Genomic DNA, 22,938 nt, shown 5'->3' on the forward strand with positions numbered 1-22,938 from the left:
TCTGGCATCCATTTAATGAACTTGAGTAGGACAAGTAGACGTGAAATGACTTGGAGCAGAGCAAACTGACATTGAGCTCACTCACACACACAGACTCACTTGCACACGCACAATTCCTTTTCATCTGAAAATGAATCGCCCTCTTATGGACAGACTCTGTGAAAGTGCGTTTCACTTCAGTTGGACTTCAGAGCGTGGAGAGCGGTGGCACCTCGGCTCACCCCCCCACACACACACAGCATTTTAGTGATTGATTCCCACATTATTCTAATCCAATGAAGCGGCATGTTATTGGTCAGAAGAGTGATGCGTCCCGACGTGGAAGACTGGACATTGATCTGTGAGGAGAAGGGGCGGCCGGCCACTTTCCCTGAGGATGCAACTGAAAAATCACACGCACTGGATGTCAAGGAGTGGAGAAGAGCACCGGGTGGGTTGTGACAGAGGTGCATCAAAGCTGAGCAGTGGACATGCATGTGAAACGGTCCCCTCAGGCCACGTAGAGCTTATCAGCTAACAACAAGCACAACACAGTGTGTCCATAGTTACTGTTCAGCTAAAGTGGTTTGAGAATGATAAATGAAAAACAGAAGCAGGTGGATTTATTTATTGATTTATTACTATTGTCGATAGCTTTTGTGTTATTATTGTGGAGGAGTGAGGGCTCCACATTTGAATGAGTGGCCATCATGGTCTCCTCAGTGGGGACAATGTTTCTGACACATCAGTGAAGCTTTAGTTGGAGCTTTAATGTCTGCGGTTCAAGTGAAGACGGGGTCTATTTTTCAGCTTTCCTTGAAGCAACAGACGCATGGCAAACTGGTCATCATGGTTAATACTGATCTAAAACCTGCCCAATCTCAACGACTTTTAAAACTCTATTTAAATGGCCAACAGTCAGTCTGGTATGTTTAAGGATGGAGCGCAGCGCTCTCAGTCGGAACATGTTGGTGAACCCCGATTCAGCGACAGAGAGATCTGATGGTGTTCGATCGGAAGTGAGAGCGCGAGAGCAGAGAGGAAGGGAGCGGGCGTAAGCGCGCGCTCGGGATGAGTGAGGAGCCTTTTTTTTTTTTTTTTTTTTTTTTCAGTGACGCGCACTGACGGAGAGGCGCGCTGCTGGTGAGGCAGGGGCAGGAAGAGCGAGGAGGAGGAAAGACCGCACCAAACTTCTCCTAGACGCGCTCAAGGATGGAGCTCTCTCACGCTCGCGTTGCACGGGAAGTTTCGGATCACTAACGGGAAACCAGCGACCTTCTGCGGAGCGAGCGCACGCATGGGTTTCTCGGTGCCGTCGGCGTGTTAGTGCAGTGGAGCCTGACGCATCCAAGTCATGATCCTGCTCACGCTGTTGCCACTTTTGCTCTCTGGCGCGCTCGGAAACAGAACCACGTCGCAGGTGCCGTTCTTCCACGGCCATGTGTTCGAGAACTCCTCGCCCGGCTCCCGGGTCAACGGTCTGTCGGTCCCGTTAAAGCGACTCAACTCGCACTGGCTGTGCGGCTCCGCTCCCGACCCGGCGCACTTTAAACTGCTCGGAGACGGGAGCCAGAATTTCCGAGTGCTGGCGCACCACGCGCGCGGACATGTTTTGGTGAAAACTTCTGGGGTTCTGGACCGCGAGGAGCGGGCTGAGTACGCGCTGCGTCTCGCCGTCTGCTGCGGCCAGACGGAAGGGAACGGCGAGCCTCCGGTGGTAGCCTCTTTTAAAGTGGACGTTCTGGACATCAACGACCACCAGCCGACCTTTCCTGCAGCGGACGTGAAGCTGAGCGTGGACGATGCCACCGCGCTCCGCACCGCCGTGTACGCGGTCAGCGCGCGGGACAACGACAGCGGGAAGAACGCGGAGCTCATCTACTTCGTTTTACCCAAAAACGGGAGTTTCTACGCGGTGCCCAAGACCGGCGAGATCCTGCTGGTGGACTCCATCCTCGGCTTGGATGAGCCTATCAAGTTGGAGGTGTTCGCCCGGGATCGAGGCTGGCCAGCTCGGACTAGCGAGGGCGTCTCGGTGGAGATCAGTCCACGGCAGTGGCCCCTGGGGACGCGCGCGCGGCAGCCGAGACGAACGTCCAGGTCTGTCCTGGAGTCGGACACGCCGGTTTTCATCAACGTTTCCGAGGACGCGGGCATCGGGTCAGTGGTGATGAACCTGAATCCGGTCAAGTTCCAGTCCGCCACGTTCGAGCTGGTGGAGCCGGACGCGGAGAGCTCGCCGGTGAGCGTGAGTCGTGACACCGGGGATATAGTCATCACGCGGAAACTGGACCGGGAGACCGAACCTCTGGTGGAGATCAGCGTCAAAGTTCAGGACAAAAGAGGTGAGCTGCGTCTCCGTCGCGTGCGCACTTGCGCACTGCCAGTGTTCACTCCGTCCTTCCAAGGCTGAAGTCGAACCTGCTACAACTGATCTTTTTACAGAAAATTACAAAGCATGTGCCACCAGTCAAAACCTCTGGCTTTTCAGAGCTTTTCAAGGGACACGCTTCCAAACCATCAGGGTGTTTGTGAGCACAGTTCCACGTCTACACACAAGCGCTATCACTCATTTCAATGCGTTATTATTCAACATAAAGAATCATGGAACAGGAGAGAACCTCACACTCTCTTCAATGGATTCTAAATATCAAAGAACACTAGCAACTAGAGATGGCAACCTTCTAGTCATTTTATAATATATATATATATATATATATATATATATATATATATATATATATATATATATAATGGAAATGGAAGCAAGAAACGGTTGTTTATTCAGCTGCATAAATCTTATGAGTCAACTCAGGTGGAGGTGAGCAGTAAAACAAGAAGAGTGACCAACAGACCGACTGTTGTCTAAAAATCCCTGGTATTAAGAGTTGATGGATGGAATAAAAATTAATTCTTAACATTGATCTGAGACCAGACTGAACTATCTGAAGTCAGAGTTGAGGAGCGGGAGTCAGTTGGTCTGGCTGTAGGACTCAAATGACAATATGTGACTCAAATTCTCATCTTTAATTGGATTTATGTACATATGTATTATCATAAATGTGAAGCCCACTTGCTTCTGTGGCAGCAAAAAAGGTAGTTGAAGATGAATTGTGTAAGAAAGCAGGGTGCTTTCTTCAGGATTATTGATTTTTTTGTTATGTATTTATTAAAATAATTATTGTTTTGGATGGCAAAAGCTTTTTCAGAGAGTGGTTGATTCAACCTTTTTAAATAAATTGTATCGTGTTGGGAGGGTTGGGACATGGCACATTTTCACATTACACATTGAGGTTTCATATTTCAAGTAGTAGTAATGTTATGATGGTGCAGCAGTGCTTCGGCTGAAGGTCCACAGTACTGTGGTGTCTTTATTTAGTCCAGGTCGTATAATATGCCTTTAAAACTGTCAACATCATGGGAAAGTCCTGCCCTCCACTCCATTAAAATAATCCATCACTATCAACATAGAAGTAAATAATATTTACAGGTGGGTCGAACCATATTATTAGTCAAAATAAATATCAGTGTGTCACTAGAACAGATTAGAAGGCAGATTAGAACAGTAATACGAGTCATGAAGTCAATTTAAAACACAAAAACGTGATGGATACGCCTGAAATATTGACAATTATATATTTGTTACGGTCAAAAAATGGGGAAATAATCTCCACAGGACGAGATAGCAGAACTTCACGGTGATATTTCAGCCCAAAGAATAGACCATAAATGTGTCTTCAGTTTGATATTGTTGAATAAAGCTGAACAGCCTAACTAGTCTAAATAGACTCCTCCCCTTAACTGAGACTCCCCAGCTGAATTTACTTCGTGAATGCAGGGTACATCAGGGCTGGGTGAGGGTGAGTCTGTTTCTAGGTGTTTCAGGCAGGTGGAACCGAGGAACAAAAGCAGTGCAGACAACTACTTCATACCCAATAAAAGTCAAGCGTGAGGGCTGCAAATGAGCATTATGAAAATGATCAACTAATATTCCTTTTTTTTTTTAATTGGGTTATTAGAAATGCAATTCATCTTGTCCCAGAGTCTGAGTGACAATCCTAAGATGTAGCTGAACCAGTTTGGCCGTCTTTGTCGTATCTGACACTGTCATATAACGTTTTATTGCAGATGTTTTTCTCATATTGTGCAGCCACTGGACAGTATGGGTGGCGCGGGCACAGATTTGTGACTGGCAGAATCGCTGCATTTAAAGAAGCCAAGCTGCGAATATGAAGCCTGATGTAGTTGGCGGACACCTGTAACTTGAATCTGAGTTTGTTTGACTATAAGCAGTCGTGGACATGGTGGAGGCACTGTTGAAACTGTGACGGAGGTCGCAGGACTGTGGTAAAGAAACGTCAGAAAAGATTGCAGCTATGATACTCTGCCTCATCGTTGCCTGATGAGTAAGAGCAGTAGCTGCAGTACCACTGTCTCAGACATTTGTGATACACATGTACTTCACTCTGTCTCTCGCTTGGTGACGTCATAATACACACGATAGATGAGTGAATTTACTTCAAACTTTCACACTGAAAATTCTTCTTTTTCGCGCTTCTCCTTCTTCTCTCAACGTTTGACAGACTGATTTCAAAGTGGAATATTTCATTGGAAAAAAAAACCTCTGGTGCCCAAAGGGTTCAGACCTAGCGCTGAGTTAAAGGCACCTTTGATCTCACATAATAGAAACCACTGTTTCTTGAATGTGGACATCAGCACCGTGGCATTGTCCAACTCGATGCCGTGTCCTCACCAGCCAGTCAACTTGGTCCACTTGCATTTAAGCGCGACACAACCTGCCTCACCAAGATAAAAGGAGAAAGGAATCAAAACAAGCCAACAACCTCCCACTCCACACCTGCCCACTCATCCTTTGAGAACGTGCCGACACCCACACGCTGGGTGGCTTCCTGCAGACTGGTGGATATTGCTGTCTCATCACTTTGGAGTGAAACACATGACTCTCCGTTCTCAGTTAATCCAGAAACCGCTTTAAAAAAATGCATGCGTATTGATGTTAAGACGAACTATGATCGTAAAAAACGCTTCTAAATAAGGCAAACACTTCTCAAGGCTTTAAAAAAAAACACATGTTCAATTTCAAGGACGCAGGTACTTGAATGCATCGCTGTTGTACTGTTGTGTTGGACTTCTGCAGTTAAAACATTCTTAGTCAAGCGTGACACAAATGATGTAACAGGTCCAGACGCACTGGTTCATTCTAAACTACTCAAAAGTGTTGATGTATTTCAATGGGTCGATTGGAAACTTCATGAGTTTCCACTGAGTAGATGTTGATAATGTTGCGGTTTCATTTGGATTTGGAGGGTTTTATCATTGGCCACCACCAGCTGAGAGTTTCTCTGTGTACTCCGTGATGTGCTCTGTGAAACTACTGCCACCTGCTGTCCTACTGAGCTCATTGTATCCATTGATATTTCAAATGCAAAACAAAAAGGAACTGATTTTTACACACATACACACACATCTAAGGGGTGTTCACCTACTGATCATGTCTCTGGGCTGTGGGAAGAAAACCCCGTTTTTCTGCTGCTACTATTGTAGTTTTTTGCAACAATAGCTTTTGAGGACTTGATAGGAAAGTTTGGACCGAGTGAAATTTTGGATTGTCTTGTTTGCTTTTCACTGAAGGCAACGTATGTTTCTCATGTCCTTGTCTGCACACTGTAAAAACTCAAAATTGTAGCAGGTTTGTTAAGCTTTATTTGTTGTCAGAATATCTCAACCCACTGAATTTGATGCACATTCATTTGTATATTAGATTTCAGCAAGATGGAGGGACTTTATTTAAGACAATAAAATCATATTTATATATGAAATACGCAAAAACAATCTGCCGATAGAACAAGTGAAGAGACAGTGTTGTCTTAAACAGAGTCCCTCCCTCTTGTCCCTCCCTCCCTCATATATAAGTGAATGAGCTATTTTGAAAAATAAATACGGCTGAACAAACTTTAAGATTGAGTTTTTGCAGTGCATCTGGTCTCGAATAACATTTTTTTTTTCTTGGCTTTTTTGTATCGCCTACACTCGGTGTATTATAATGAAAGTTTTCCAGACCCAAGTCATTTCTTCGGTGGAAATATCCTCCCCACGGTACTCGAACATGAAGTGGTATCGCTGTGAAGAATGTGACAAATAGGACAGGTGTGTATTTCGGTGGACATTTTCTTTTTCTCACTTGTTACTATTTTCAAACGTGTGAAATGATGGAAGTGACTTATCGTCGTCACTGTCCCGTGGTCAACATGTGCGTTTGTTTTAGTCTCAGATGTGATGTCACATGCGGTACGAGACATATTTTTCAGCATGAGGACAGATGCCGTACCACGCAGCCAGCGACACGGACCTAAAAATAATGGCGCGAGGAGAGAGTGGTGGCTTTTCTAGCTGGAAATACAGTCGCTATTTTCAGTTTGTGAAAGCTGCTCATCCAGGATTTCACAAACTTTTTTTTATTGATGAGGACAAAAACGCTGCATTTTGCAACAGATTAAAAAGAAAGAAAAAACTGAAAGTTGCAGTCATTTATCATAAATAAGGACCTTTGTAAAATAGCTTGAAAAAAAAAGCAAAAAAAAAGTTTAGAAGTCTAACCAAATATGCTTTATTTGTAAAAAGCAATATTAAGTATAAGTATTTCAAGTGCAAAGGTCACTAAATACATCAATGTGCAAATAAAGTAAATAAGAGAGAATGGTAGGTTCCAGGCTGACGGCATGTAGCTGGAGCCCTTCACAAAGACTTGAGGGTGATGGACGTTTGGATGGGCGGAGTCTGACTAGGAAAGGTGGGGAATGTTTGCGCCAGTTAAAGTAGCCAAACAACAATTCTGAAGAATGGAGAGCCACATGCTTCGCCTGGTTTTATTCCTCACATTTGACGCGAGGAGAAACTGTTCGGACAGGCTGCTGTGTCTTCAAGCACTTCAGTGTCACTGCAGGCACTGCTGCTCCTGGCCAGCAGGAGGCATGGCACAAGCTGAAACTCGAGGGGAGTTGATAGGGTTTGGCCCAGTCCTGGTCAAATAGTGGGGCGGGTACTTTTTTGACGTAATTGAATAAAGTTTTTTTGTTATGTAATGTCAGGCAAATTGATGCACTTTACGTCTTTTCTGTTCCAGGCAAATGTTTAGGCTGTTATTCTTTATTGTAAGTTGATCTATATTACTTTCTTTTTTCTTCTCTTGAATGTTAACAAGGGTACAATGTTATGCAGAGGTGTACTTGTCATAGTTTTATAGACAATTGATACTATTTACAGAGGCCGCGGAGAGTTGGGGGGGCGTCAAGCCTTTACTTCATCCTATTTTTCAGTACTCAGACGGTGGTGTACTGGGTTTAAAATCAGTCTGAGGTGTCACTGAAACAGTTGTTCAAAGCCAAAGACAATACTGGCCTCTGAAAGTGAGGACATCAACCCTTCACTTCCGGAATGTTTGTGGCACAAAATAAATTGTGGCGTTTGTAATATTTCATAATTCATTTTTTTATGAATAATACTTTTTTTGTAAATTTGTATATACTCTGGACCCCGAAGGGTTCAGGCTTGTGGTACACTCGAAGGTTCCGCTAAAAAAAAACACAACCTCAGATGTCAGTCGTTGCGTTGTTGACCTTCATTTAAGTCAGAGTTGTGGCACAAGAAGTTTATTTTTTTTAACGTTGTGGTGGAAGGGTGCAATCGGCAGCGACTGAGCGTAACCAACAAAGTCAGTTGTATTTGAGTTGCTTTTAAAATGCAGTGTTCAGTGAAGTAACCTTTCAAGGGTGTAATCTGTAATCAGATTACTTTTTCAGGTCAGTTGTGGCAACACTGTCGGCAGTAACCGATACAAATAGGTGAGTCCAGTGCGTGGACCTCTCTTTCAATAACATGCTTTCATCTGCTGTATGATGTTTAACTAAAAAGAACACAGAAAAAGAAGTAGCATTGAGTTTTTTCTTCCGTTGGATCATGTGAAGTGTAGTTTCACAACTTGCTCCAGGAGGCGCCGCTAACAGCGTTTGACTGGAGGAGCGACCCGATCAATTGGACTCGGTGATGGGAGCGATCCTGCTGCAGAAAATAAGCTGAGCCCGCTCTTGGCTCACAATGCTAATTTACACTCCCAGTAACCGCACGCACGCCTGGCCATCACTCACCATCCTTCTCCGCTTTGCACATTAATATTGATTGAAAATTCCATAACCTTCTGTGTTAAATGTGACACTTCACCTTGCCGCTGCCGAGGGATGGGAACGTTTCTGCAAAGGGCAGGTCGCTCGGCTCCGGTTTGATTTAACGCTCACTGGGGTCTGAGTCCAGGGTCTTTTAGAAGAAGTCCTTTCTGAGTGGAAAATGAATAAGAAAAATAAAAACGGAAAAAAAATACTGTATTTGAATGGAAGAAATGTGTATTTTCCTGATGTATATTGGCTGGAGAGAGAAGCTCGGAAACGTATGTCAATATGAAACTTCAATGACCCCACAAGGACAGAAACACAAGTGTGTATAGAAGGTAGACATGAAGAAACACATCGATATTTTATCATGGAATTGTTGTTTCATTTGCATAAGAGCATCACTTGTTCATGAAATATTGCAGGCATATTTTCTTTCAATCCATTGAATCCTCCATTTCCAACCAAAAGAATGTCTTGTCTTGAAATGTTTCTTTTTCCATTTTTCCATTGTCATATTCTGCGATTATCCTTGCTCATTTTTTTTCCATTTTTTTTTTTGTATTTTTTGTCAGAGAACAGCCCCATCCTCAGCCTCTGCACACAAAGATGCATTGTTTTTGCTCCATTTATCTGTAATCCATCTTAATCCAGCCTTAAATACACTTTCTGTAGAGCAAGTGTAAAGTGGTTTAATGTATTTGTGGATTAGAGCGATGCAGGAAATTCTCGACCTAACTTTTGGTTTGGACCCTTGTTTCCCCAACATAGATGGAAATGTGTTCCTGAGCAGATGAAGCTTTAAAAAAAAAAAAAGAGCGATTGAGTTTGAGCTTGACTCGGTGAACAGTTGAGTGAGTCAGGTCCGAGCATGGCTGCTTTTCATTCCTGAGCTCAGTGGCAGGGGGTCGAGCCGCCGAGATGGCGGCAGCCCTGGACCGTTTGTGGGCTGGACTCCACTCCTCTAATCCGTTCGGAGTGGAGAGTCCTGCTCCAGCGCCGACCTCCCTCCATCTGCTCGCATTATCCCTGTAATCCTATCTCATTCTCAGTCTGCATCTCTGCTGCACCCCTCCTCCCCACCCTCCCCTTCCACTCCCGCCGTTCCTTGCTGGCTGACTTATTTCCACTTTCTCTCGAGGGATTTGGGTTTAATGGAGTCACAGTTTAGCACAACAACACAGACTGCTGCCGCTGACACGGTTCTTTGAGGGGAGGGAAGTTGCTGTAAGTGGTGGGAGACACGCTGCATCCCAGTGTGGGGTGACACCACTTCCCCTCACGACACTGTTCCTCCATCAGGTGCTGGATGCCTTCCATCTTGTTGACGCACACGTTAGATATCATCAGGACATTGTTGCAAGTTTGTCATTGACATACTTTGTGTCCCCACAAAGTCATACGGTCGTCACATGGAGTGTCCGTGGCTCGGTGCTGAGGCGCGTCACGTAAAAGAAAGAGAGGTTTGGGTTCAGTGAGCCATGGGACGGCGCTCCTCTCGCTCTTCACCTAGCTACATACCCAATGTTGTCCAAAGCCCCTCAGTAGACACGGTACACTTACAGTACACTTGGTACAGTCATTGAGGAAGAGAGCCACCTAAGGGGTGTAGAAATCCCAAAACGTTTTCGCTTCAAAAGTGGCTATATTTTCATACAGATCCCTGCGCATTTGTCTGTGATTGAGTTAAAAGCTGCTATATTTATACACAGTGATGTTGCTATTTTATATGTGTATATGAAACAAACAAAGTTTGCATGTTACTGTGGTGAAAAACCTAAAGAATGTCAAACATCTGTGTCGGCCCATTTGGGACGGGAATATAAGGGGCATGTCGTAGTCACATTCCTTTGTCCAAAAAAAAAACAAAATAAAAAAAAAATATATATATATATATATTAGTGGTGGGACTTAGTTTGCTTTTGTTCAGGGAGGTTTTTCACTACACAATGACCAGGGTTTCCACGACTCTGAATGGACTTGACATTCTTATTCAAATATTTTCAAGACATTAAAAGACCTTTAGTTTAAATAAGGTGATATTAAAACTTGACTGTAGCCACCATCGTGATTTATAGTGCTATTGTCAAACTGATGCAAAATATTTATTATATATATTTATTATATAAATATTCTATAATAAATATATTTATTATATAATATATATTTATTATATTCATTTATTCTCAATTCTTCAAGATTGTTCAGCACTTTTTCCAGTCTTAACGCTCATCAGTTGGATTCAGAATATGGCGACCTCTGGTGTGTGTGTGTGTGTGTGTGTGTGTGTGTGTGTGTGTGTGTGTGTGTGTGTGTGTGTGTGTGTGTGTGTGTGTGTGTGTGTGTGTGTGTGTGTGTGTGTGTGTGTGTGTGTGTGTGTGTGTGTGTGTGTGTGTGTGTGTGTGTGTGTGTGTGTGTGTGTGTGTGTGTGTGTGTGTGTGTGTGTGTGTGTGTGTGTGTGTGTGTGTGTGTGTGTGTGTGTATGAGCTGACACACCTGAAAGCGTTTCAAGTGTGCTCTCCATTCATTCTCCTGGGTTCCTTCTCCAGAGGACCTCTTATGAAAGCACAACAATCGATTCGGTTAATGAGAGCACTGGTTAATATAGTTAGTTCCATCGTCTTCAGACTCCACTGCCATCAAAGCCGCCTGCTTTATCGCCACTGGTCCGTCTCTTGAAAGCGACCCACATCCCCCATGAACCTGCGCTGATGCTGATGTCAACGGCTGGGTTGCCACTTCATCGACTTGGACTCTTGAAGTCGGCTTAGGGACAGCGTGGCCATCATTCTGCGCACGTCGGAGTTATGGTGTTATAACTGGCCAATATAACGGTAATACTGAAAGAAGCGGCGTCTGGAGTAAATCGTCTGAGGAGCCCAAATGTCTTTACGACTGTTTTCATCAATCTGGCAGAGCAGAGTTGAGAGGGGGAACAGCAAGACGGTGCTGTTGGTGGTGCTGAACGGGAATGACATGAGATATGAGTGTCAAGGTCGTAGTGACCTTGGAGCATGTGTTTTTAGAGGTATATTTCTCTACAGTTGGTAACAAACTAACGGTGAACACTTTGTTGTTTTTGTAAAGTATGATCTGTTTCCCAACACCAGTGGAATGATCCACCCGTGCTGGACTCAGCCAGTTTCACAATAGTAGTTACCTTTGCACAAACAGAATGTTCAGCTAAGTTTCCAAGCATGTCAGACCTGCTCTCCTTAGCAAGAAAAGGGCGACATCTACCGTCTGTAATAATCATATAACACTTCCAAGGGTCGGACATAATATATGTGTAATATGGTATTGTGTTTGTGTGTAATATTGTGTGCTGGACGTGAGGAACCCCCTGGGTCCTGTCTCCATGTTATGTATCAGGACTTTGACTTCTTGGATGCTGACCATGGATGCTGATCTGGAACAAACTAAGTCACATCCCACCACCTCTGTGGTTCTTCTGCTCTCTAGATTTGGTTCTTCAAATCTCTAGATTTGTGGAACCCACTGGCTGGACAACAGTGGGAAGTTAGGAGATGGGTGTTATGGTTCTTTAACTTGGTTTTCCTCTGTGGTCCACGCGGTCCTCACGAGTAAGAATGACACGATCTGTAAATGTTTGTTGCGGTTGTGCCGTGTGCCTTAATGGCTGATCCATGTATGACACATCATTGTAGATAAGAAAGTGTGAAAATATTTTTTATCACGAGCATTACAAGTCATTCAAACGTCAGTGATGGTAGATGAGGTATCATGAAACAGTGTGTCAGGGTTGATGACACAGTGTCCTCATTATCAGTAGCCATTTAAAGTGTGTGTGTGGGCGTGTTTTGACATACGTGGGAGGACCAAGTCTTGACAAGCCACCTTCTTGTGAGGACATTTTACTTTGTGGGGACATTTTGTCTTGTCCTTACAAGGTTTAAAGCTTTAAAACCTCTGTAAAAGTAGTTTATTATAAGTTATATATCATGAGTTTGGTTCCGACTTCTGGTTAAGGTGTTTTGGATAGTTAGGTTTAGGGTGAGAGGCTGGGGAAAAGGTGATGTCAATGAGCAGTCCCCACAAAAATAGCAAAATAAACATTGTGTGAGTGTGTGTCTGTGTGTGTGTGTTCTTGTTCTTCTATCTTTGTGAGAACCTGAGGGTTTTCAATGAACAGAGTGATACAATGTTTGCCTCATTTTGAGGGTTAAAACTACAAAATAGCCTGGTTATTAAGAGTAAAGGTTAGTTGTTTTAGATGGTTAGGTTTAGGGTGAGAGGCTGGTGAAAGCTTCATGTCAATGAGAGGTCCTCACTAAGATAGGAAGAGTGTGTGTGTGTGTGTCAAAGAGCTGGGTTTAATCAAGAAAAAAACTGCCTGATTTCACTTCCATCATTTCCACTTGAACACAAACACACACACACACACACACACACACACACACACACACACGGAACCAGAGTGAGCATCATTGTAATGTCAAAAAAAAGAGACGTCAGCAGGAAGTCCAAATCACCAGCGGAGCGCTTCAGCGCCCCCTTTATTCACATCTGAACTGTGCTCTCCTACTGTACGCACGCGCCGATTCACTCACCGAGTCGAGCCGTCATCACTGTCTGTGGCTGAATTACCGTTTCATCTCAAGACAGATGGCCATGAGGCGAGCTTGCTGCTGCATATGTTATTTGTCTTTTGTTTTTAAGATGAAACAGAATTCACATCTGTTTCTCCCGCTGATTCAAACGGCATAAATCGCACTTGTTTGTTGTCTACCGCGTATAACTGTCACTGCACACGCTAGCTTCCTCCACATGTTTACTCCGTCTTCACACACTGGTGAGTAACACAGTCCAGCTTTGCACGCAGATGAAGAGGTTCAGCTTGCTTCATTAGATTATGACCATTAGCCTCATATGGCGTCTGTCATTTCTGGACGCAACAGTAAGCAATTGTGGTGCACAGCTGGAATAGAATGCTATCTGTACAGTTACTTCATAACAAGCGCAAAGGGGAATAGATTTATTTTTTAAAAGGTAAAAATCGGACTACAGAGTGCCCTGGAATATTAGCCCCACCCATAAAATTTAAGAAGGAAAACAGATCTTGTCCCTTTATGAGCCGTAGCGGTCTATAAGCCGCGGGTGCAGTGGTGCTGTCTGCACCGTAGAAAGGCTTAAAATGCACGAGGATCACTTCTAAACTAGTTTGGAAAACGGGCTCCAGCATGGAGACTGACTCATGAAACAAACTGGCCAATGTTCTGAACTGGAATCATCAACTCCTCACATCTGTTATTGACATTAAGGCGCTCAAAATGTGTCCCAAGTTCCGACACCACAGCCGGTCTCAGCTGCTGCTTCTCGTCTCCGCTCCTCCAGGAGATCGGCTCTGTGGGTGGAGCTGAGGACACACGGGTGAGAACAGTGCATTTTGAGCGCTTTAAGGTCAATAAAACGCCTGTGATGTCATGGGTTTGATGCGACCAGGCTCAATATTTTGGCAGCTTTTGCCTGTAAAAATCCATATATTAGCTACGTTGCTTCATAAGCTGCAGGGTTCAGACCGCAACAACAAAGAGCTTATAGTCCGGAAATTACGGTTATATGTATCACGCCTGATCCACTGACACTTTGGCGGCCAGATCAATCTATTTTTATGTGCGTGCATACACAATAAAGTGCCTGAGTGAGTGGTGCTTGGTTGACGTTTTTACAATCCACTGACAAAGAGGGAGGGAAAATAAAAAAAATGTTCGGATGATTTGTGACTTTTGGCCATTTTTCTGAACTGTCTAGATAAAAGACCAACATTCTAACATTAAGGAATCATATATTTTCCTCATAGACCCATTATGGTGCTTCTATTTTTTTGTCCAACCCCTGTATAAGGCAGTGATGTCAGCTGAACTCAAACTCCCAACGCTTGCTTCATGCACATTACTTTTTTTTCTCGCTCTGCCTTGGTTGTTTGGACCACTTTATCGTGTTTTCTTCTCTTTATCGGTTATCGTGAGAATAAACCAAGGTCTTTGTAACAACATTGCTTGGTCATATAATGTAATATATAACCTGCTTCTTGTGCTTGTATAGCAATATATAAGCTAAAGAAATGGAAGCTAAAGATAAACGTATGCTCGTGATGCGTAAGTGAGGTTTCATGAAACAGTGTTGCAGGGTTGATGAAACCGTCGTCATTTTCAGAGGCCACGAGATGGTGCTCTTGCTTTAGGAACAATGTGAGGTTTCATTGAATCAGTTGTTGAAGTCGAAACATTTCACAGTAGACAGCGCCATCTGGTGGCTTCTGAAAACCAGGACTCTGTTTCATGAAACTTCATCGTCCTTTCACGATCGTGTCACGAAGCCTCATCTGCCCATGTGAAGAGTAAACTCACTCTTTTGACGCTATGAAACATAAGGTATAAATCCGGCCTCTCCACCACACCCTCGACTTTCCGCCGGGAAATCGTTGATGCATTATCACAGTGAATCGGCAAACTTTGATCATTCAGATGAAGTGGTAATGAGATATTGACCTGAGTTACGTGATTCAGCCTTCCTCATGTTGTCCCTGTGCTGCATGTACACTTCTCATTCAACTGTGACGGAGCAGCATAAGCACTGTCATGACTTGGAAAACCCATCGGACACGGGTCACAGCTTGTTGGTCTCTTTCATGGCACCCAGTATCATGCAATGTTGTGACCGACACATGAGCGGAAAACGTTCTCTCAAACAGCTTCTCGGCGGTGTCACTCCACCTGCGCGTCGGTGGAAAATCGGGGTGAGACTTCAAAGGAACATCTGGGATGGAATCCGAGTTGAATAACCTCACATATGACAAATGAGTCGCCCCATTGTTCTTCTTGAGTCACTTCACATCTTGTTTTTCAACTGTTCTAAAATGGAATTCTCACCGAGGACCACCACGTGACTGTGTGACAGCGACCCGCTCGGCAGATTTACGTACAAATGCAAATGAGGAGCAGAAGCCAAAGGAGGCTGCCAACACTCTGGTGGCGGAGGGCAGCTGAGTTAATGTGCTAATATCCAGCTGTCATCTCGCCGTAATTAAAAGGAGCCCTACAGACATCTCTCCCCAGGTTTGAAGACCGTCTGATTCTATATGTTGTCCTCTTTTAATGTTTCTTTATTATGATCAACAGCGGTTTGACCTTTAATTCCAGGGGCTTTTAAAAGAGCTTGGTCGCAATTACAGTCCGAAGATTTAGCGGCAAAATCTCTTCAGGATTTCCGCGCTTACTTCACCTCTGGAAGATCAAGCTGTGTCGGATTTGGCCCGGAAACATATGTGACACGCCACGCGGGCCAGAATGGGATCGAGCAGTTGGACGTCTGTCCTCGGTCACTGCCGGATAGTATCCAGATATTTTTGTTTTTCATGAATAACTAGTGTTAGACCCCAACTACAGAGCTACATTTTCTAGTTCGCCAAGGGTATCGTTTGTATGGGTTTCATTCGATAGGTCCGCTTTATCAATTTGGATTGATGCAGTTCTGTTGCACCTCGCGACAGAAAACAGACGTGCTAATAGCTAAATTCCAGAAATGCTACGCATTTTGTTGCTGACTTTGAGCCAACTTATTTTAAGCAAATTCAATTGGAGCCAATGTAATTACATGTTTAAACAATACAGCATGTGGGACAAGTGAGGGAGAGGGACTAGTGAAGACAAGGGAGTCGGGGTAGCGTTGGCTGGGTGGAATGGAGACAGGTGCCTCGGGTGAGCCGTGTCAGTGTAACTTTACATTGGTATTCCAGCAGTGTGAATAAATAATTTACGTTCATTTTAGCCGATATTACTGTGCAGTAAAAGCAGATGAATTGTGAATTCTGCCTGACTTTTTTTTTTTTAGATACAAGGGTCGTGTTGAAAGCAGACTCTTCGTTTTGAGAGCTTACGAGAGTCACGCGCAAAGTGACGTCACCGATGCATGAACACTCAAATTTAACGCTCACGTTGACGTCACACAGGGTGCCCATCAGAATGATAACATGGCAGCCGCTAACAGCAGTGTGGAAATATTTTGCCGTCCTTACACCAACTACTCCAACGGCGACATGCAATGTGAACACTTTGTTTGAACAAATAACAAGTTTGAGGGAGTAGCACCAAGTGCTTTGCCGATTTGTGCTATTTTAATCTTGGTTTTATTCAACTATTTATTTTTTTTTTTTTACCTAAACGGTAACTATTGTCATGTCTTTGAGCAGTAGTACATTCAAAAGTGTCATGAGTGAGATTTTTAATTTTACAATCGTTGGCCTGTGGACCATTCATGGAGGGACCTAACTTTGACAACAACATATTATGTTCTGAATTTGTATTTGTGTTGTACATGCACAGAGTCCCATCCATAAATACAGCGGTACTACTCAAATCATCCTCACTCCCATGGCCTAATGTATTGAAAGTGGACTTTTGCGTCTTGTTGTGACGAAAGAGGCAGCCTTATGTGTTGCGTGTTGACGCATTCACATAGGGCAGTGCACAGGGCCACATCAAGAGGAAAGAAAAAAAAAACACATTTCGCTTCCATATAGCTAAATGTGTCACGTAGCGCGAGGAGCGGGAATGCGCGAGGCAGGGAGACGTGCTGAAGCTCTCGTCACTGAATTACGCTGGATGTCATTTGCCATTTATAACCCGTTACATGGCTCTCCTCCTTAGTGACAGTGCTAAAAGTCACTGTGACTAAAACGCACCGCCGTTTGATGGGCTTTAGAATAAGGTAGAATGAATGGAGACCAGCCCATGACTTACCCACACCCCAGTCTACATTTTTTTTTTTTCACGTGTCACGCTGCCAGTGTGTCAACATGCAATGCTGAAGGCTGCATTTGTCGTCGGTATAGGACGCAAAAGGCAACTTTCTCAACGTCAATATATGACGCCAGGAGAGTGAGGATGGGTTGCAACCTGGTTTTCGCCCAGAGTTTTTATTTTGTTGCGTCCCTAATACTGATGTGTTCCATGGCTGAACGTTCACATCACTGTCCTTTTTCTTAAAGTTTTTTTTTTTCCATTTTAAAAGTTCTTGAACCATGCCTCTGCGACCCATTCTTGCGCGACCAAAGCGGTAACCGAGAGTCACAACTTTTAAAAACGATAGCAGGAGCCAGTTTGGCGAGCTCTGGGAACAAAGTCAGATTTTAATGACTGAGAACAAAACAGAAAATGAAAGGCTTCACGGATGGCAGCCCCACTGAGGAGCACAAAGGCGGGTAGATTGTTTCCGAACATTGGCGAGGGCATGTGCGCTGCTCTGTTTGGGACCGTTAAAAGGTCTTGTGCAACATCTGTCGAAGGAAACGCAACCTGTGAAGCATTGTCCCGCCGTGGCACGTGTGATGGATGATTATGCTTTGGAACAGCTTGGAGGGAAAGGTTACGTGGAAAGCACATTTCGGCGCGCGACAGTACTGCGTGCCTCTAATTGCAGGGTTGGACAGGAGGCGTAACGGAGAAGGAAACAAAGATCCTTTGGCTTGCAGGATACAGAAGGGTCTCTTCAGCTACCTGCAGATAAGATTGGCGCTATTGAGTTCATAAAATAACAACGATGATAAATAAATAAACGAAACATTCACTGCAAGTCGCTAGCACTGCTTGTCGGGAACCGCCATATTAACTGCAGTAAAACCGCTTCAAGACAAACCGACTTTTTTTTCAGGATCACAATAGTGTGATGGAGAAAAATTATCTGTTAATCCGACAGTCAAGGCCGCGCTCTTTCCTTCGCCTATCTGCGAGTTAAAGTGTGAATTACCGTAATATGTCAAGAGAAGCCTATTTATTTGCGTGTGGGTTGAGGCTACGGGGCAGCTCCGGCCGTTCTCCAAGCTTTCGCTGCAGCGGGATCAATTAATGTCAGTGTGTGTGGCGGCGTTGTGGCAAGTGTGTATAGGAAGGTCAATTCTCCAGTGTATGGATCAAACAAGTATGTGAACGTGTGCGTGTGTGTTGATTCAGAACTCCCCTGTCTACCCCGCTGGCCCACAGCTACTCTTTTAATATGCCCAAACACGCCAGAGAAGTGCTTTTTTTTCACTGCTTGTTACCCCCGGATCTTTTGCTATCGCACCTTCGCTTTATGTAAATACCCTTTTAGTTCTGCATGTGTTTTCCCTCCAACCAAACCAACACTGCTTGAGCTGCTAACTAGGAGCGCCACACGGTGAATAAAAAAGGAGTGGATTTCAGGAAGAAACTGGTGGACACAGAGCAGGAAAGAAAAAGACACGTGTGAATTTAAATAGAGCTAGTGAGGCATTGTTGCAGCAAAACCCATCTTCGCTCCCATGGCGTCATATACGACATTGGGAAAGTTGCGTTTTGCGTCCTATACTGTCAACACAGGCTGCCTTCAGCGTTGCATGTTGATGCACTGGCAGCACATTTCGAGTAAAAAAAAACAAAAAAAACAAGGTAGAAGTTGGGGGTTCGGTAAGCCCTGAGATGGCGCTCCATTCATTTTATGTATAACATGTCAATTGATATTCAAAACCTGTCAAACAGCCTTGTGTTGTAGACCCAGTGACTTTTGGTTCCTTCAATAAAGACCAGACCAGAGCCACGTAAAGGGTTGTGAAGGGCAACTGACCGCCAGTATGACTCGGTGAAGCGAGCTTCCATACGTCGCCCTGCATATCCCCCTCATGCTCCGCAATGCCTGATCCCCACCCTGCATGGAATGGAAGTGCAATGTGTTTTCGCCTGGATCGCTGCACTGTAATGATAACATTCTTGCAGTCCATCGACTCACCTATGCAACGGTGATGGCTTCCTGTGTCGTCAGTATGGGGCGCCAAAGTCCACTTTCCCACACCATGAGTGAGGATGGGTTTTCAGAATGTTAAAATGTTCTCACATTTGCGTCCACACTTTTATTGTTTATATATTTATTGTAACCCAATATAATTATCGCACACCAGTTTGAACTGTCTATATAAATAACACTGTAACCTTCACCATAATAGAAGCGCCCAGTCTCTTCCTGGACAAAAACACTTTGAAATAACCAAAATATTCATGAGCCCAATAGTTGCATTTACCTGTGAAATAATGACAGAGTTGAATGCAAAAATAACGCCCAACTGAAGACTGTATGAGCTTCAACTTTAGTGTGTTTTTGACCCCCGAAGAAAACATTAACAATTCCATGAGCCAAACAGGAATTAAATAAATCTTACCGTGTACAGAGTTCAAGTAACATCCAACTTACGACCTGCTCGACTTGCGTCCACCCGTACTTAATTCAATGTCTGGCACCGCAGCACATAGTAGCCTGGCATCACGTACAAGCAGCACAGTATTCCATCATCTCACTCTCACACAGCCATCTACCACTACAGTAGCAACTATAACCCTCGCGTCGGCCATTTTGAATGGCATTCAACTTGCGTCCAATCTGACTTACGACCAGTTAGAACCGATCCCGGTCGTAAGTCGACTGTTACTTGTATGTGGTCTGCTTTTAGCATCAGGGTAAACATGGCATTACATGAGGAGCTATGATGTGAAATGCTATTCTGATTTGGGAAGCACTCGGCTTCTGAGCAACCTGCGAAATTTCTATTGGCCATTCAATGATCAAGTGCATCAGTCTCCAGATTTCTTTTTGGTGTTATTCCAACGTGAACCTTTTTCAGTGACACTATCTCTATAGCAAATAGGGTCACAGAAGCAGGAAAATAATGTGTAAATATGATTCTATTAAAACGTACTTTTCGCCACCCCCGTCCTTTTCCCCGTGCTCCCCGCACATTTCCGTTATTTTTCCCACCAGCGTCTCGCTTTTTTCAAGGAGAATCATGTCTTTCTCTCCGTCTTTCTCTGCAGCTCCGGCTATCAATGTGAGTGATTGTGCAATCCCAAAGTGAGTTAAAGACATGAGGAGACTGTCAAACAGATCAATGGACAGTGTCTGAATACGTCTTCCAGCCCTTTTCCTCTGCCTTCAAAAGCTCGCAAATAACTCAGACTTGAGAAATGGCGGCATTTGAGCGTATTGTCATGAAGCCTCTCTAAGTGTTTGACACTTTTATTTTAAAAAGAATCTATTTGCAATGAGAATAAATTGTGACCAGTTAATCTGAGGTGACCTGGTTCGGTGGATGAATTGTCCAACGATTGCCGACCCGACTACCTTTGTCTCCCCAGCAATATAAAATGCTTCCCCAAATGACGCTCTTCACATGAGTAAATGGCCCTCACGCATCATGCTGGTGATCTAATGTATGTTAATATTTGTGCTATATTCCAGGACCTCAGACATTCAGACTATTTATTTTAGGGCAGTTATTCTTGTTGTACGTCTTCCCTTGGCCAAGGTCGGGCCTCGGACAGGGCAGGACATCGATCTTCATCCCGTGGATACTGTGTCTCCTGATACATTGACTGATATACATAAGAGACATATAGATCATGGATTGGGCACCAGTCAGAGGATAGTGACTTTCCCCTGGGCCACAGTAAATACTTGCCTCCTTCCCTGTTGGTAGCTGTGCAACGCCATGAAACAAGATGTGTCAAACAGCAGGCCTGTTAACCATCGCTTTTTTTTGGTCGATATCCTGATGATTTTTTTTTTTTTTTTTTTATTGCACAAACTACTAAAAATTAATAATAATGGACATTATTGTAAAACATTCCTACTTATACTGTAAGACACGGTACATGAAAAAAGACAATACAAGTAACATCCGACTTACGACCGGGATCGAGCTCATTGGTTCCGGTCAGATTGGTCGTAAGTCGAATGCCATTGAAAATGGCCGACGTGAGGGTTATAGGTGCTACTGTAGTGGTAGATGGCTGTGTGAGAGTGAGATGATGGGATGCTGTGCTGCCGTAACAGTCGTACGTGATGCCGGGGTGCTACGTGCTGCGGTGCCAGACATTGAATAAAAAAAAGGCATCTGCAGGCCGTGGTCGTAAGTACAGGTGGACGAAAGTGGAGCAGGTCATAAGTCGCCTGTTACTTGTACAAAAGGCAAAGTGTGGCTTGAATTCCCTTTTCAATGAACACCCACAATGTAATCTTCAGTCATCACGTGTTAAATACCAGGATGTTGCCTTAGCTGCTGATTCCGCTACTCCAGCAACAGAACAGAACTGCTCCTCTAAAACAATGAATGCCATTCGAATTGGTTTCACCTGCGGTTAGCGCCTGTTCGCGTTTGTTCTTTAGCCTCTTGGTAGCGCTGGACTTCACTGCAGTGATTTGATGAGAGTCTTGTTTTAGCATAGCAGCTGACTCCATGCACATGCTGCAAACTGCAGTTCGGTTGCCATGTCTTCTCAGAGAAGTACTGCGAAAGAACTGCCATCATGGCTTGCTCCCTGGCTCACTGTCTGTGGCTGCACACCGCAGGTATTGTGACTTACCGGAGAAATGCTTGCTTTGTTTTGCCATCTTTACGTTGGAATGTAAAAAAAAAAAAAGAGCAATAACATTGGTAGCCATGTCAGAATACAGACAGCATCTTTTTTTTAAATATAGTATATTGTCGGCTTATAAATTTGATTGGCAGATCATGCCCATATCGGCACCGATAAACTGGTCGGCACATTGATCGGTGCAGCCCGACTAATAGAAGCTGGATCACAAAGGAATGAACGTGAACATGATGGATTAAAGTTAACGCAGTCCTTCGGGGGCGAATGTGACTTCGTAACGTACTTTTTTGACGCACTAAAATGAAGTGTAAGTGCACATTTTTTTTTCAGGCAAATTGATGCACTTTAAGTCTTCTCTGTCATGACAAAAACATGTTATTCTTTATTGTAATTTCATGTATATTATTTTCTTTTTCTTTAATGTTAACAAGGATACAATGTTACAATATGGGGCGCAACAGAAAATAATTGAGAAGCACTGAGTTAACACAAGCTAACAATACTTGCAAAGCCCCAAACTAGCTGCTGCAACTCTGTGCAAAGAATTAGAAAGCACTTTCTGTCTATCTTCTTGATGTTTCCCTCCCTGTTCAGTGGCATATTGAGATGTATCGTAGATGGAATTCACTTTTGCAACATCATGATTTTGGTTGTTATCACCCTCCAAATGTGCTTTTCATTCGGTTGTTTTATTATATCCGAGGCTCGTGAAAGTAAAACGTGGCTTGCCTGGTAGTGCTCACCAGCACTTGAGTTTCCGTGGTGGTGTTGAAGACCAGCTGTCACATGGTGTAACTAGGGGCTGTTGACTCTGTACTTGGCAACACCTAACTCGATCAGTGCATCTTGATATCAGTGCAAAAAGACACACACACACACACGCTCATTTTGAATTTTCAAACTCCTGGCGCTGACACTGCAGAGGCTGGTCTACTTTGCTCTGATTGATTTACTGTCTGAAACAGAGGTGGTCGGTTCATCTGATCAGCGACAGACAAGTGGAGAATTAAAGATTGGACGCCGCTGTCACTCCCTCGCTCGCTCGCGCTCGCTCACACACAAATGACCTGCAAGTGCCTGATCCCTTATCTGTCGACTACAGTAGCAGACTCACTGCAGAAGGCTGAGCTGGCATGCCGCTGCAGCGGATTGGTCCGGTCATCCATCAGCGTGAGGGAGCCGCAGCTCGGAAGGTTGGGGGGTCGCAGCAAATCAGTAAAATTAGACCGCTTTAATAGCCACATCTGCCAGAACACTGTTGATTTACGCGGAATAAATTCAGCACAAATGCCTTTGGACTGGGGTTTACTCGGAGCAGGGGGATGATGCACTCGTAACTGAACATAAATATCCAGACGAGAGAGGTCTGTGTCACA

At 44.2% G+C, this 22,938-nt stretch overlaps 1 protein-coding gene across 2 annotated transcripts in view; it reads left to right on the plus strand.

Annotated features, from left to right (window-relative positions):
* The first annotated feature begins 1,142 nt into the window (after positions 1–1,142).
* si:ch211-186j3.6 (neural-cadherin) overlaps positions 1,143–22,938 on the plus strand; it is a 323,558-nt gene continuing 301,762 nt past the window's right edge. For both annotated transcript variants that reach the window (XR_008413679.1, XM_053853874.1), the window contains exon 1: positions 1,143–2,324. Coding sequence is in view for 1 of the 2 variants with exons in the window: in XM_053853874.1 (XP_053709849.1) it covers positions 1,334–2,324 (991 nt within the window). In the remaining variant the exon portion in view is untranslated. The remainder of the gene's footprint in view (positions 2,325–22,938) is intronic.

Source organism: Synchiropus splendidus, chromosome 1 (genome assembly GCF_027744825.2).
Source record: "Synchiropus splendidus isolate RoL2022-P1 chromosome 1, RoL_Sspl_1.0, whole genome shotgun sequence".
NCBI lineage: Eukaryota > Metazoa > Chordata > Actinopteri > Syngnathiformes > Callionymidae > Synchiropus > Synchiropus splendidus.